We start from the raw sequence: 12,098 nt of genomic DNA, 5'->3' as shown, positions 1-12,098 counted from the left end.
TGTAAAACTCTCAGAGGAAAACATAGGCAGAACACTCTATGACATAAATCACAGCAAGATCCTTGTTGACCCACCTCCTAGAGAAATGGAAATAAAAACAAAAATAAACAAATGAGACCTAATGAAACTTAAAAGCTTTAGCACAGCAAAGGAAAACATAAACAGGATGAAAAGGCAGTCCTCAGAATTGGAGAAAATATTTGCAAGTGAAGCAACTCTCAAAGGATTAATCTCCAAATTTTACAAGCAGCTCATGCAGCTCAATATCAAAAAAAAAACCAACCCAATCCAAAAATGGCTAGAAGACCTAAATAGACATTTCTCCAAAGAAGATATACAGATTGTCAACAAACAGATGAAAGGATTCTCAACATCACTAATCATTAGAGAAATGCAAATCAAAACTACAATGAGATATCACCTCACACCAGTCAGAATGGCCATCATCAAAAGATCTAGAATCAATAAATGCTGGAGAGGGTGTGGAGAAAAGGGAACCCTCTTGCACTGGTGGTGGGAATGTAAATTGATACAGCTACTATGGAGAAGAGTATGGAGGTTCCTTAAAAAACTAAAAATAGAACTACCATACGACCCAGCCTTCCCACTACTGGGCATATACCCTGAGAAAACCATAATTCAAAAATAGTCATGTACCACAGTGTTCACTGCAGCTCTATTTACAACAGCCAGGACATGGAAGCAACCTAAGTGTCCATCGACAGATGAATGGATAAAGAAGATGTGGCACATACATGCAATGGAATATTACTCAGCCATAAAAAGAAACCAAATTGAGTTATTTGTAGTGAGGTGGATGGACGTAGAGTCTGTCATACAGAGTGAAGTAAGTTAGAAAGAGAAAAACAAATACCATATGCTAACACATATATATGGAATCTGAAAAAAATTGGTTATGAAGAACCTAGGGGCAGGACAGGAGTAAAGGCGCAGATGTAGAGAATGGACTTGAGGACATGGGGAAGGGGAAGTGTAAGCTGGGACGAAGTCAGAGAGTGGCATGGACATGTATACACTACCAAATGTAAAATAGATAGCTAGTGGGAAGCAGCCGCACAGCACAGGGAAATTAGCTCAGTACTTTGTGGCTACCTAGAGGGGTGGGATAGGGAGGGTGGGAGGGAGGCGCAAGAGGGAAGGCACATGGGGATATATGCATATGTATAGCTGATTCACTCTGTTATAAAGCAGAAGCTAACACACCATTGTAATGCAATTATATCCCCATAAATATGTAAAAAAAAAAGAATTTGAATCAACATTTCTCCAAAGAAGATATACAAATGTCCAATAAGCACATGAATATATGCTCAACGTTTTTAGTCGTCAGGGAATTTCAAATAACAACAGTAATACCACTTTATCCTCTTTTTGTTGACTAGTATCAAGAAGTCAGAAAATAGCAAATCTCGGCAAGGATATGAAGAATATAGAACCCTCTCATATTGCTGATAACAATGTAAAATGGTACAGCTGTTGTGGAAAAAAGTTTGGTCGTTAATATTAAATGTTAAACTTCGAGTTACCATATGTAACTATGTACCATATGTAAATCCACTTCCAGTTATACACCCAAGAGAATTTGAAGCATGTGTTCACATAAAAATTTGTACATGAATGTACGTAGCAGCATTATTCATAATAAGCAAAAAGTGGAAACAACCTGAATATCCATGAGCTGACAAGTGAATAAGCAAGTGTGTTTATTCATGCAATTATTTAGTTATAAAAAGGAATGAAGTACGGATACATGCTACCCGGTGGAAAAACGTTGAAAACATTATACTAAGTAAAAGAAGCCAGCCTCAAAAGACCACATATTGTATGATGCTGTTTATATGAAATGTCCAGAACAGGCCAATCCATGGAGACAGAAAGTTGATTAGTGGTTTCCAAGCCTGGAGAGAGGGGAGCAAAGGGAGTGACTGCTTATGGTTTCTTTTGGGCGTGATGAAAATGTTCTGGAATTAGATAGTTGCACAACTCTTTGCATGTATGTTGCACAACTCTGAATTGTATAATTCAAAATGGTGAGTTTTATGGTGTATGAATTATATCTCAATTTTTAAAATTGAGGAAAAAGTGCCAGTATTATGCAAATTCTTCTAGAACCTAGAAAAATAGAGAATTCTTTCCAGCATAACTTTGATAACGAAAGCACTTACGAGAAAGGAGAATACAGGCCACTCTGGAGTACAGAGTGCACAAGTCCTAAACCATATAACGATGTATCAAATCTGGTTATTGAAAATTAGACACTACATCACAATCAAGTCAGTTTCCTTCCAGTCCTGCAGTGTTCCTTTAACATTTGAATATGAAATTAATGTTATTTACCAAATTAGATGAGTGAAGGTGAAAAATCATATTGTCTCAGTAGATTTAGGAAAAATATTTGATGAAGTTCAACACCCATTCATGATAAGACTAGCAAACTGGGAATAAAACGGAACATCCTTACTGATATAAGGAATCTTCCAAAAATTCTAGAGTAAACATCGTACTTAATGGTGAAATGTTGAGAGCTTTCCTTCTGCAGTTGTGAATGAGACAAGAAAGGCTGCTAACCTTATTTCTGTTCAACCTTGTACTTAAGATTTTAGCCAGCAGAGGAATACAAGAATAAGACATAAAAGGTATAAGGCTTAGGGAGAAAAATAGATATGTCATTATTCACAGATTATATATATATATATGTATGTATGTATATTTATGAAGTCCAGAAGAATCTAAAGATTAGCTATTAGAAGTACTGAGTGAGTTAAAGTTGCTGGATACCAGTTCAAAATAAATCAACAGTAACTGAAAAAGAAAAACTTTAAAACAACTTCCATTTATTCTTAGGGTTAAATCTAACAGAAGATGTGTAAGACCTATACACAGATAAGTGTAATACGTTACTGAGACACATTGAGTAAGATAAATATATGGAGCTATAGATCTGTTCATAGACTAGAAAACAATGTTATAAAAATGTTGGTTTTCTTCCAGGTCATCTATAGAATCAATGCAAATGCAGTGAAAATTCTGATTTTTTTCCCCTGAGAAATTGACACGCTGATTCTAAAATCTATATGGAAATGCAAAAGCCTGGAATTAGCCTAGACAACTTTGAAGTCAAAGATACAGTTGGAGAATTTACTGAGTTTTGAGATTTACTTTAGAGCTGTAGCAACGTATGTTAGTTTGGTACTGGTATAAGAATAGATAAACAGACCAGTGTAACAGAGGAGAGATTCTAGAAATAGACCCATGCTCTAAAAGATAATTTTGGAGAATATCTTCCTGACCTTGTGGTAGGAAAAGATTGCTACATCAGTCTTTAGGTGAAAGGCTCATAAATGAGACTACCTTAAATTAGGAATTTCTGTTCATCAAAAATTCCATTCCATTAGGAGGGTGAAAAGGCAAGTATATATGTGCTGCACATATAATCAACAAAAGACACATATCCAAAAAATGTGAAGAACTTCTACACATCAAAAAGAGAAAGACAGTTGACACTCTAGAAAAATGGGAAGTGTCTTGAATAGGCACTTCACAAAAAGAGGATGGCCAGGAAGCATATGAAAAAGTGCTGAGAATCATTAGTAATCAGAGAAATACATACTAAAACCAAAATGAAACCATTACACCCCCATCAACCAGAATGGCTCAGGTTAAAAACAAAGAAGACCCCAAATGGACAATACCAAGTGTAGGTGAGGGTGTGCAGCAAGTAGAGTTCACGTAGACTGCTGGCGGGAGTGGCAACCACTTTGGAAAACAGTTTGGTATTATATACTAAAGTGGAGCATTGGGACTTCCCTGGTGGTCCAGTGGTAACGGATCCGCCTTACAATGCAGGGGATGTGGGTTTAGTTCCTGGTCAGGGAACTAAGATCCCACATGCCGCGGGGCAGCTAACCTATGTGTCACAACTGCTTTGCTCACGCGCCTCAACTAGAAAGCCTGCGTGCCACCAACTACAGAGCCCATGCACTCTGAAACCCGCGCGCCACAACTACAGAGGCTACGCTCCCTGGAGCCTGTGTGCCACAACCAGAGAAGAGGAAACCCACACGCCACAGCTAGAGAGAAGCCCGTGTGCTGCAATGAAAGATCCCGCATGCCTCAATGAAGATCCCGCGTGCTGCAACTAAGACACGAAGCAGCCAAAAATAAATAAAATAAACTTAAAACAATAAATAAAGTGGAACACATGCTTAATCTGTGACTCCGCAATTACACTCTTGGTCATACACTCAACAGAAATATATACACATATGCATAGGACATGTACATGAATAACAGCATATAATTTGTAATATCCCAAATTTGGAAATCACTTAAATCTTCAACATTAGATTGGGTAAATATTGGATAAATAAATATTAAAATGAATACCAACCAATAAACTGGATAAATAAATTTGAGGTTGGCTAAAAAGTGCCTTCGGTTTTGTTTTTTTTTAAAGATTTTTTTTGCATGAGGACCATTTTTAAAGTCTGTATTGAATTTATTACAATATTGCTTCTGTTTTTATGTTCTGGTTTTCTGGTTACAAGGCATGTGGGATCTTAGCTCCCTGACCAGGGAGTGAACCTGCACCCCCTGCATTAGAAGGTGATGTCTTAACCACTGGACCACCAGGGAAGTCCCATCTTCGGTTTTTAAGTAAAAATAAAAGACAAATTTTTCATTTTCACCAAGTACTTTATTGAAAAATGTATTCACCCTTTTGTTCCACTACCTTCTGCCATTTTTCAGACAACTTCATAATTCCATCTTCCCCAAACTGTTTTTATCTTTTTGAACAAAGAGCTTTTCCAGGTGCCTTTTACAGTCTTCTAGGGAATTGAAATTTTTTCCATTAAGAGAATTTTGTAAAGACGAAATAAATGGAAATCTGAAGATGCAGTGTCTGGTGAATACAGTGGATGAATCAGAGCTTCCCAGACAAGCTGTAACAGTTTTTGCCTGGTCATCAAAGAAACATGCGGTCTTGCATTATCCTGATGGAAGATTATGTGTTTTCTGTTGACTGATTGCGGCTGCTTTTCGTCGAGTGCTGCTTTCAGTTGGTCTAATTGGGAGCAGTACTTGTTGGAATTAATTGTTTGGTTTTCCGGAAGGAGGATAATAGAGGACTCCCTTCTAATTCCACCGTATACACAACATCACCGTCTATGGTTGAAGACCAGCCTTTGGTGTGGTTGGTGGTGGTTCATTTCACTTGTCCCACGATCTCTTCCGTTCCACATTATTGTACAGTATCCACTTTTCATCTGTTTTAAAAACGGAATGTTTTCATTACATTTAAGTAGAGAATCGCATGTGGAAATATGGTCAAGAGGGTTTTTTTTGCTTAAGTTATGTGGAACCCAAACATCAAAGCGATTAACATAACCAAGCTGCTGCAAATGAGTTTTGGCACTCGATTTGGATATTTTGAGTATGTTGGCTATCTCCCACGTGGTATAACTGATTGTTCTCAACGAATGTCTCGATTTGATTGCTATCAACTTCAACTGGTCTACCTGACCATGGGGCATCATCCAGTGAGAAATCTCCAGCACGAAACTTCGCAAACCACTTTTGACACGCTTCATCAGCCACTTTTGACACGTTTCATCAGCCAACTTCTCCATACACAGCAGAGATCTTTTTTTGTGTTTCATCTGTGTTTTTACCTTTCTTAAAATAATAAAGCATAAAATACCGAAAATGTTGCTTTTTTCTTCCATCTTCAGTATTGAAATGGCTACACAAAAATTCACCAGTTTTGATGTGTTTTTTTAAATGCACACTGATATGACAGCTGTCACATACAGCCTAACAAAATTGTTTTGAATGAAGTTAAAGACAACTAAGTGCTACTAGAGCCATCTTATGGAAAAAACCAAACGAACCTTTTGGCTAACCCAATATTAATACATTAGAATACTGTTTAGTAGTGACCTTGGACAGTGTCAGTAAATGAATCGCAAGTACACTCTGCAACATGAATGAATGTGGTAAACGTACAAAAGAAGCCACAGAGTAATACATACTCTGTGTTCATTTATGTGAATTTCAAAATCAGGCAAAATTAACCTATTAGAAGTCAAAGCAGTGGTTACTTTGGAACAGGGGTGGAATAGTGATTTGGAGAGGGACATCAGGGAACTTTTAGAGACTGATATTAATAAATTTTTGGTCCTGGGTGGTGGTTGCATGGTTCCTTGCTTTGAAATAATTTATCTGTACATTTATGTTTGTTTTTTAAAAAATTTTATTGGAGTATAGTTGCTTTACAATGTTGTGTTAGTTTCTTGCTGTACAGCAAAATGAATCAGTCATACATACATACATCCATGCTTTTTTAGATTTCCTTCCCATTTAGGTCACCACAGAGCATTGAGTAGAGTTCCCTGTGCTATACAGTAGTTTCTCATTATTTATCTATTTTATACATAGTAGTGTATATATGTCAGTCCCAATCTCCCAGTTCATTCCACCCCTCCTTCCCCCCTTGGTATCCGTAGGTTTGTTCTTTACATCTGTGACTCTATTTCTGCTTTGCAAATAAGTTCATCTCTACCATTTTTCTAGATTCCACATATATGCATTAATATACAATACTTTTCTCTTTCTGACTTACTTCACTCTGTATGACAATCTCTAGGTCCATCCACGTCTCTGCAAATGGCATTATTTTGTTCGTCTTTATGGCTGAGTAATATTCCATTGTATATATATACCACATCTTCTTTATTCATTCCTCTGTTGATGGCCATTTAGGTTGCTTCCATGTCCTGGCTGTTGTAAATAGTGCTGCAGTGAACATCAGGGTGCATGTATCCTATCGAATTATGTTTTCTTCTGGATACATGCCTAGGAGTGGGATTACTGGGTCATATGGTAGCTCTATTTTTAGTTTCTTAAGGAACCTCCATACTGTTCTCCATAGTGGCTGTATCAATTTACATTCCCACCAACAGTGCAGGAGGCTTCCCTTTTCTCCACAACCTCTCCAGCATTTATTGTTTGTAGAATTTGTAATGATGGCCATTCTGACTGGTGTGAGGTGGTGCCTCATTGTAGTTTTGATTTGCATTTCTCCAATAGTGATGTTGAGCATCTTTTCATGTGTACATTTATGTTTTGTGCACTTTTCTGTTTATTAAATTTAACAATAAAAAAAGGTTAAAAGAATGGTCAGTTGAGAAAGTCTTGAGAAGGAATATCAGTACCATTTCTTGGTCTTTAGACTGTCAGCTTTACCTAATTTCTTACCAAAGAGTGAGAATGAAAATAAAACAACCCCCCCTCAAAAAAATATCTGTAGGTTTTGCTGCTTCCTCAATGAGTATATATAGTGTAAAAAATATTAATTCCTAAGTCCTTTTACTCTAAAATTTTTTCTTGAAACTCTTTAGTTTCAGAATGGAATCTAATGTTTGTTGTTTGTTTTGAATTAGGAGGTGCTAATGATGCTGGATAATTATGTAAGAGATTTCAAAGCGTTGATTGACTGGATTCAACTTCAGGAAAAGCTAGAGAAGACAGATGCTCAAAGCAGGTAATGAATTCTGGTCTTTATATTTATAGCAGACAGCAGATTCAAAAACAATTATTAAAATTGACAGTGAACTTGATCTCAGCTTAATTTGAAACTTGTAAAAATCTTAAAGTTGGGAGCTGCATTTCTCAAGTTAAGTAACAAGTATTTATCGGGTACCTACTAGTACAATCACTTTTATCTGGTACAGAAATTTAATTGCTTAATATGATACATTTACTCCTTTCATGAATTTTCAGTCTAAAGGTCGAATAAAATAGAACTTACTACAGTGAAAAACTATTATAGATGTTCAGTGAAAGACAGGGTCATATTTCTTTTGGGGGATAGATCAGGAAAGATTTCATGGAAAATACAGAAGTGTTTAAAGAAAGTGATGGATTTTAACAAAGTGGTTGGCCTTTCAGATGAAGGAAATAAGGATAGCTATAGAAGTGCAGAGTGTGTGAAGTGACAGCATGTAGGGAAAGGTACAGTATTTCTTAATGTAGTAGGCACTGAGGAAAATTGATGAGATGAGGGGAATAATGAGAGATTAGAGATATTTTAGAAAACTTCATTTGGAATCAGCACACAACATCTGAGTGCTATGTGTCAGGCTCTGGGACTATTGTGGTGAAGAAAACAGACAGTCCCCGCCCTCATGAAGTGCACAGTGCATTGACAGTAAACACTTACTAGTGTACAAAGTGTCATCCAAAAGAAATGTAGTATACTTTGGGAGTATAAGAAAATGCACCATCATGCAGTTTGTTAAGTCCAGGAGGGCTTCCCCACAGGAGGAGGTTACATTTAAGTGGGGAAGAAATATCAAGAAGCAGTTAGCTTGACAAGGAGAGAAGAAAAGTGTAATTCCAGGTAGAGGTGATGGTATATGATATCCTGGAGGTGGAAGAGAGCACAGTGTAGTCAAGAGTTTAAAGTTTAGCAGGGCTGGAGTGAAGAGAGCAGGGGAAAAGTGGCATGAGAGGAGCCTAGAGAGGTAGGGTGAGACCAGATTATGTAGGACTCTGTAGACATGATAAAAACCTTAAACTTTATTTTGAGCCGTAAAGGTTCTTAAGTAAGGAAACCACATACCAGGCTTGTGTTTTTATAAGATCTTTCTGGCTGTAGTGTGGGAAGGTTGAGATTCATCAGTATAGTTTATAGATGATGGCTACTCAGACTAGAGTAAAGGCACTAGGGAGAGTTGAGAGATATTCCAGAGATCCAACTGGATTTAGTATCATTTTGGCTATGTGCAAAGGCAAAAGAACAATTTACCATTTCGTTTAGACTTAAAAGTGAAACCTGAGCCCTTGTGAAATGGGTCAGTTCACATGGAGCTACAATGATGCCTTTTTACCCAGAGAAAACAGGCCTAGGCTGCCTCTTTCCCTTAGATTTAACCTTGGTTCAGTCTCAGTGAGTGGAACCGTCCTATAGAGAACGTATCTTTTATCCCATCCTAGTGTATCAGCCCCAGGGGGAAATCAAGAGAGTGAAGGAATCCCAAGAGACAAATCCAGGAAGTCTTGATTCCCAGGAAACCAAATTCAAGGAAGCCATGATATGTTGATCCTTTTAATATTTTTTTCTCACAATGAAAATTTTTTACTCTGTCCCTGGGTGGATCAAGCCTAGTTGTCTTTGTAACAAGCAGTTTCGTCTTTACGCCTTGGTAATAGGTGATTAGATTGGGCAGGGGTGGGGGGTACATTCCTTCACTGGGTTGAACCAAGTTAAGAGATCATCACGCTGATTTGTGATTGGTGACTATATTGCCCTTGTAAAGATAATCAGAGGAAAGCAATTTCAAAGAAAATGGAATAGATGTACAGAGAGAGGCAGAAATGAGAGAAATCATGTGATCTTTGAGAGTTTAAGAGTGTTGCTTTAAAGCCTGCCTCTTCCAGGTGGCTAATCATGAGCCACCTTGAGGATGTCCTTGACATTTTACAGTTTGTATCCTTACAATAAGTCTTTATTACTTTTTTCTTTTTTATTTAATTTGATGGAGTTCCTGTTCCTTATATCCAAAAAGGGTCTGTAATATAACCATTAGTGCATTAAAAAAGCTAACTAGATTTATTTTCTTGCATGCAAACTCCAAGCTAACAGTGGCTATGTTGAAGATTGTATTGAGAAAGCTTGTGAGGCCACGTCCAACAGCTATTCATATCCTACAAAAATATACTTGAGGCAACTATTTATTTATTTATTCATTTATTTATTTATGGCTGCATTGCATATTTATTTATGGCTGTGTTGGGTCTTTGTTGCTGTGTGCGGGCTTTCTCTAGTTGTGGCGAGCGTGGGCTACTCTTCGTTGCGGTGTGCGGGCTTCTCACTGCGGTGGCTTCTCTTGTTGCAGAGCACAGGCTCTAGCCACATGGGCTTCAGTAGTTGCGGCACGTGGGCTTCAGTAGTTGTGGCTTGCGGGCTCTGGAGCGCTGGCTCAGTAGTTGTGGTGCACAGGCTTCTTTGCTCCACAGCATGTGGGATCTTCCTGGACCAGGGCTCAAACACGTGTCCCCTACATTGGCAGGTGGATTCTTAACCACTGTGCCACCAGGGAAGCCCTGAGGCAACTCTTTTAACTTACGTACTTATCAGCATTTCTCCTTTTGGCCTCCTGAGGCAGCTCCCAGATATAGAAAACAACCTTAAATTTCCTGTAGATGGCATTATCCATCTTTCATTCCTCAAATCATGCATCAAAATTTATTTCACGCAGACTTGAAATGTAAATGTAAAAACTGATGTTGTACATGCTTAGAAAAGAAAGTATAAATATTTATATATTTTTATTGTGGGTAAGGACTTTGTGAGACAAAGGCAAAAAGCACAAAGGAAAATATTGATAGGCTTGATTTAACAGGAAGAAAATATGCCTTTCTACATAAAAAAATAATTACAAGTGAAATAGTTATGTCATTTATGTGACAAGATTTGTAGCCATAATAGTAATAATAATAGTAGTAGTAGTAAATGATTGCAAATCAATTAGAAAATGATACAAGTATCAGTGGATAAAATGGACAGTAGATACCAATGTACAAATCCCAAAAGATGAAGTTTAAATGGCTGGTGAAAAAGTTCAGCCTCACTTGTAACGATAGTAAGTGTATTATAATTTAAAAAACAAAAGCAAATACCATTTTGCCAGTGAATTTTTTTTTTCAACTAAACATCTTTATTGACATCCTTGTAGGAAAAGGAACTCATCAAAGACTGAAACTCTAGCACAGGAGTCAGCAGACTTTTTCTGTAAAGTGCCAGATAGTAAACATTTTAGGCTTTGCAAACAATGTTGTCTCTTTCACAAGCCAACGAAAATTCTAAGACAAGATACCAACTACTGGCAACGTTAAAGTAAAATGGGTACTTTTCATCTGGTGGAAGTGTAATTTGTTACAACCTTTCTGAAAGGCAATTTAGCAATAAGTTATCAAAAGCTTTAGACTTTATTTGGATAATCATCTATCTGAATTTTCTTGTTTTCTAACAATAAATTTTACTTTTTAATGGGAAAAAAATCACAATCACTAGATTAAATGGAAAGTAAGAGGCAAGGAGATTTGGGGAGTTATGGAGGTCTGATTGAGGGCATAGGATAAAGAAGATGTTGCTTCGGAAAAAACATTTTAGTAGAGATTGTGCATCCTATCAGCTAATTGGTTGTGGGGCCAGTGAAGAAGGAGGAATAGTTAGCTTTTATAGCAAAGAGCAGTGAAATGTCTATGATGTCACTCTCACAGGTGATTAAGAGGTAGAGGACGAAGACTTCATATTTTCCTGTGTATTCTACATTTTAACCCTCACCACTGTATTTCTGTCTTGATCTCGGTTCTACACACTTAGCTCTCCAAGGATATTAGACACAAGCAGCCAGAATTAGTACCATTGCCTTTTTAATGTGTTTTTAGCTGGGTGTATGGAAGCTTTTAAAATATAAGTAGTTTATATCCTGTCTTTGTAACCCCATAGCCCTTTTTTAGATAATTACGGTTATGCTGCTATGCTGTAGTGGGTGGAAAATCCTGGACCATGCATCATCTGGGATTACTTACTGGTAATGTGGTAACTTTCTGGAAAACAATGCACTAGGGAAAAATTGTGACCTGCTTATGTTTTCATGCACTAACAACCAAGAGAAAAGATTAGATTACCCCTCCCCCTGCCACCCCTTTTCTCTGTTAATCTGCTGTATGTCTTGAATTGGCAGACCAACTTCATTGGCATGGGAAGTAAAGAAGATGTCCCCAGGACGTCATGTGATTCCAAGTCCGTCAACAGATAGAATAAGTGTAACATCAAATGCTCGAAGAAGCTTAAATTTTGGGTGAGATGAACTCAAAAAAGCCTACTGAGGCTTGCATTACAGTAAATAATTTTTTTGTGGGTAATATAGTATTATAAAACTGGTATTTCACTATAAATATATCCATGTATATGTTTTTGTTTATGTTTGAAATTGTTTGAATAAAAAGTTAAAAAAATCCAGGAGAGTAAAGTTTAAGTTTCAGGAAATGTTGTATATTCAAACATA

At 37.2% G+C, this 12,098-nt stretch overlaps 1 protein-coding gene across 1 annotated transcript in view; it reads left to right on the top strand.

Moving 5' to 3' along the window:
* The window catches only part of SCAPER (S-phase cyclin A associated protein in the ER), a 493,174-nt gene that overhangs the window by 107,691 nt on the left and 373,385 nt on the right, over positions 1-12,098 (top strand). Inside the window, exons 6-7 of the mRNA XM_060005554.1 lie at positions 7,464-7,564; positions 11,775-11,891. Coding sequence (XP_059861537.1) covers positions 7,464-7,564; positions 11,775-11,891 — 218 coding nt within the window. The remainder of the gene's footprint in view (positions 1-7,463; positions 7,565-11,774; positions 11,892-12,098) is intronic.

The sequence above is a fragment of the Delphinus delphis genome, chromosome 2 (assembly GCF_949987515.2).
Source record: "Delphinus delphis chromosome 2, mDelDel1.2, whole genome shotgun sequence".
Classification (NCBI taxonomy): domain Eukaryota; kingdom Metazoa; phylum Chordata; class Mammalia; order Artiodactyla; family Delphinidae; genus Delphinus; species Delphinus delphis.
The sequence above is the reverse complement of the archived record's forward strand: the minus strand, read 5'-3'. Positions and strand labels throughout refer to the sequence as shown.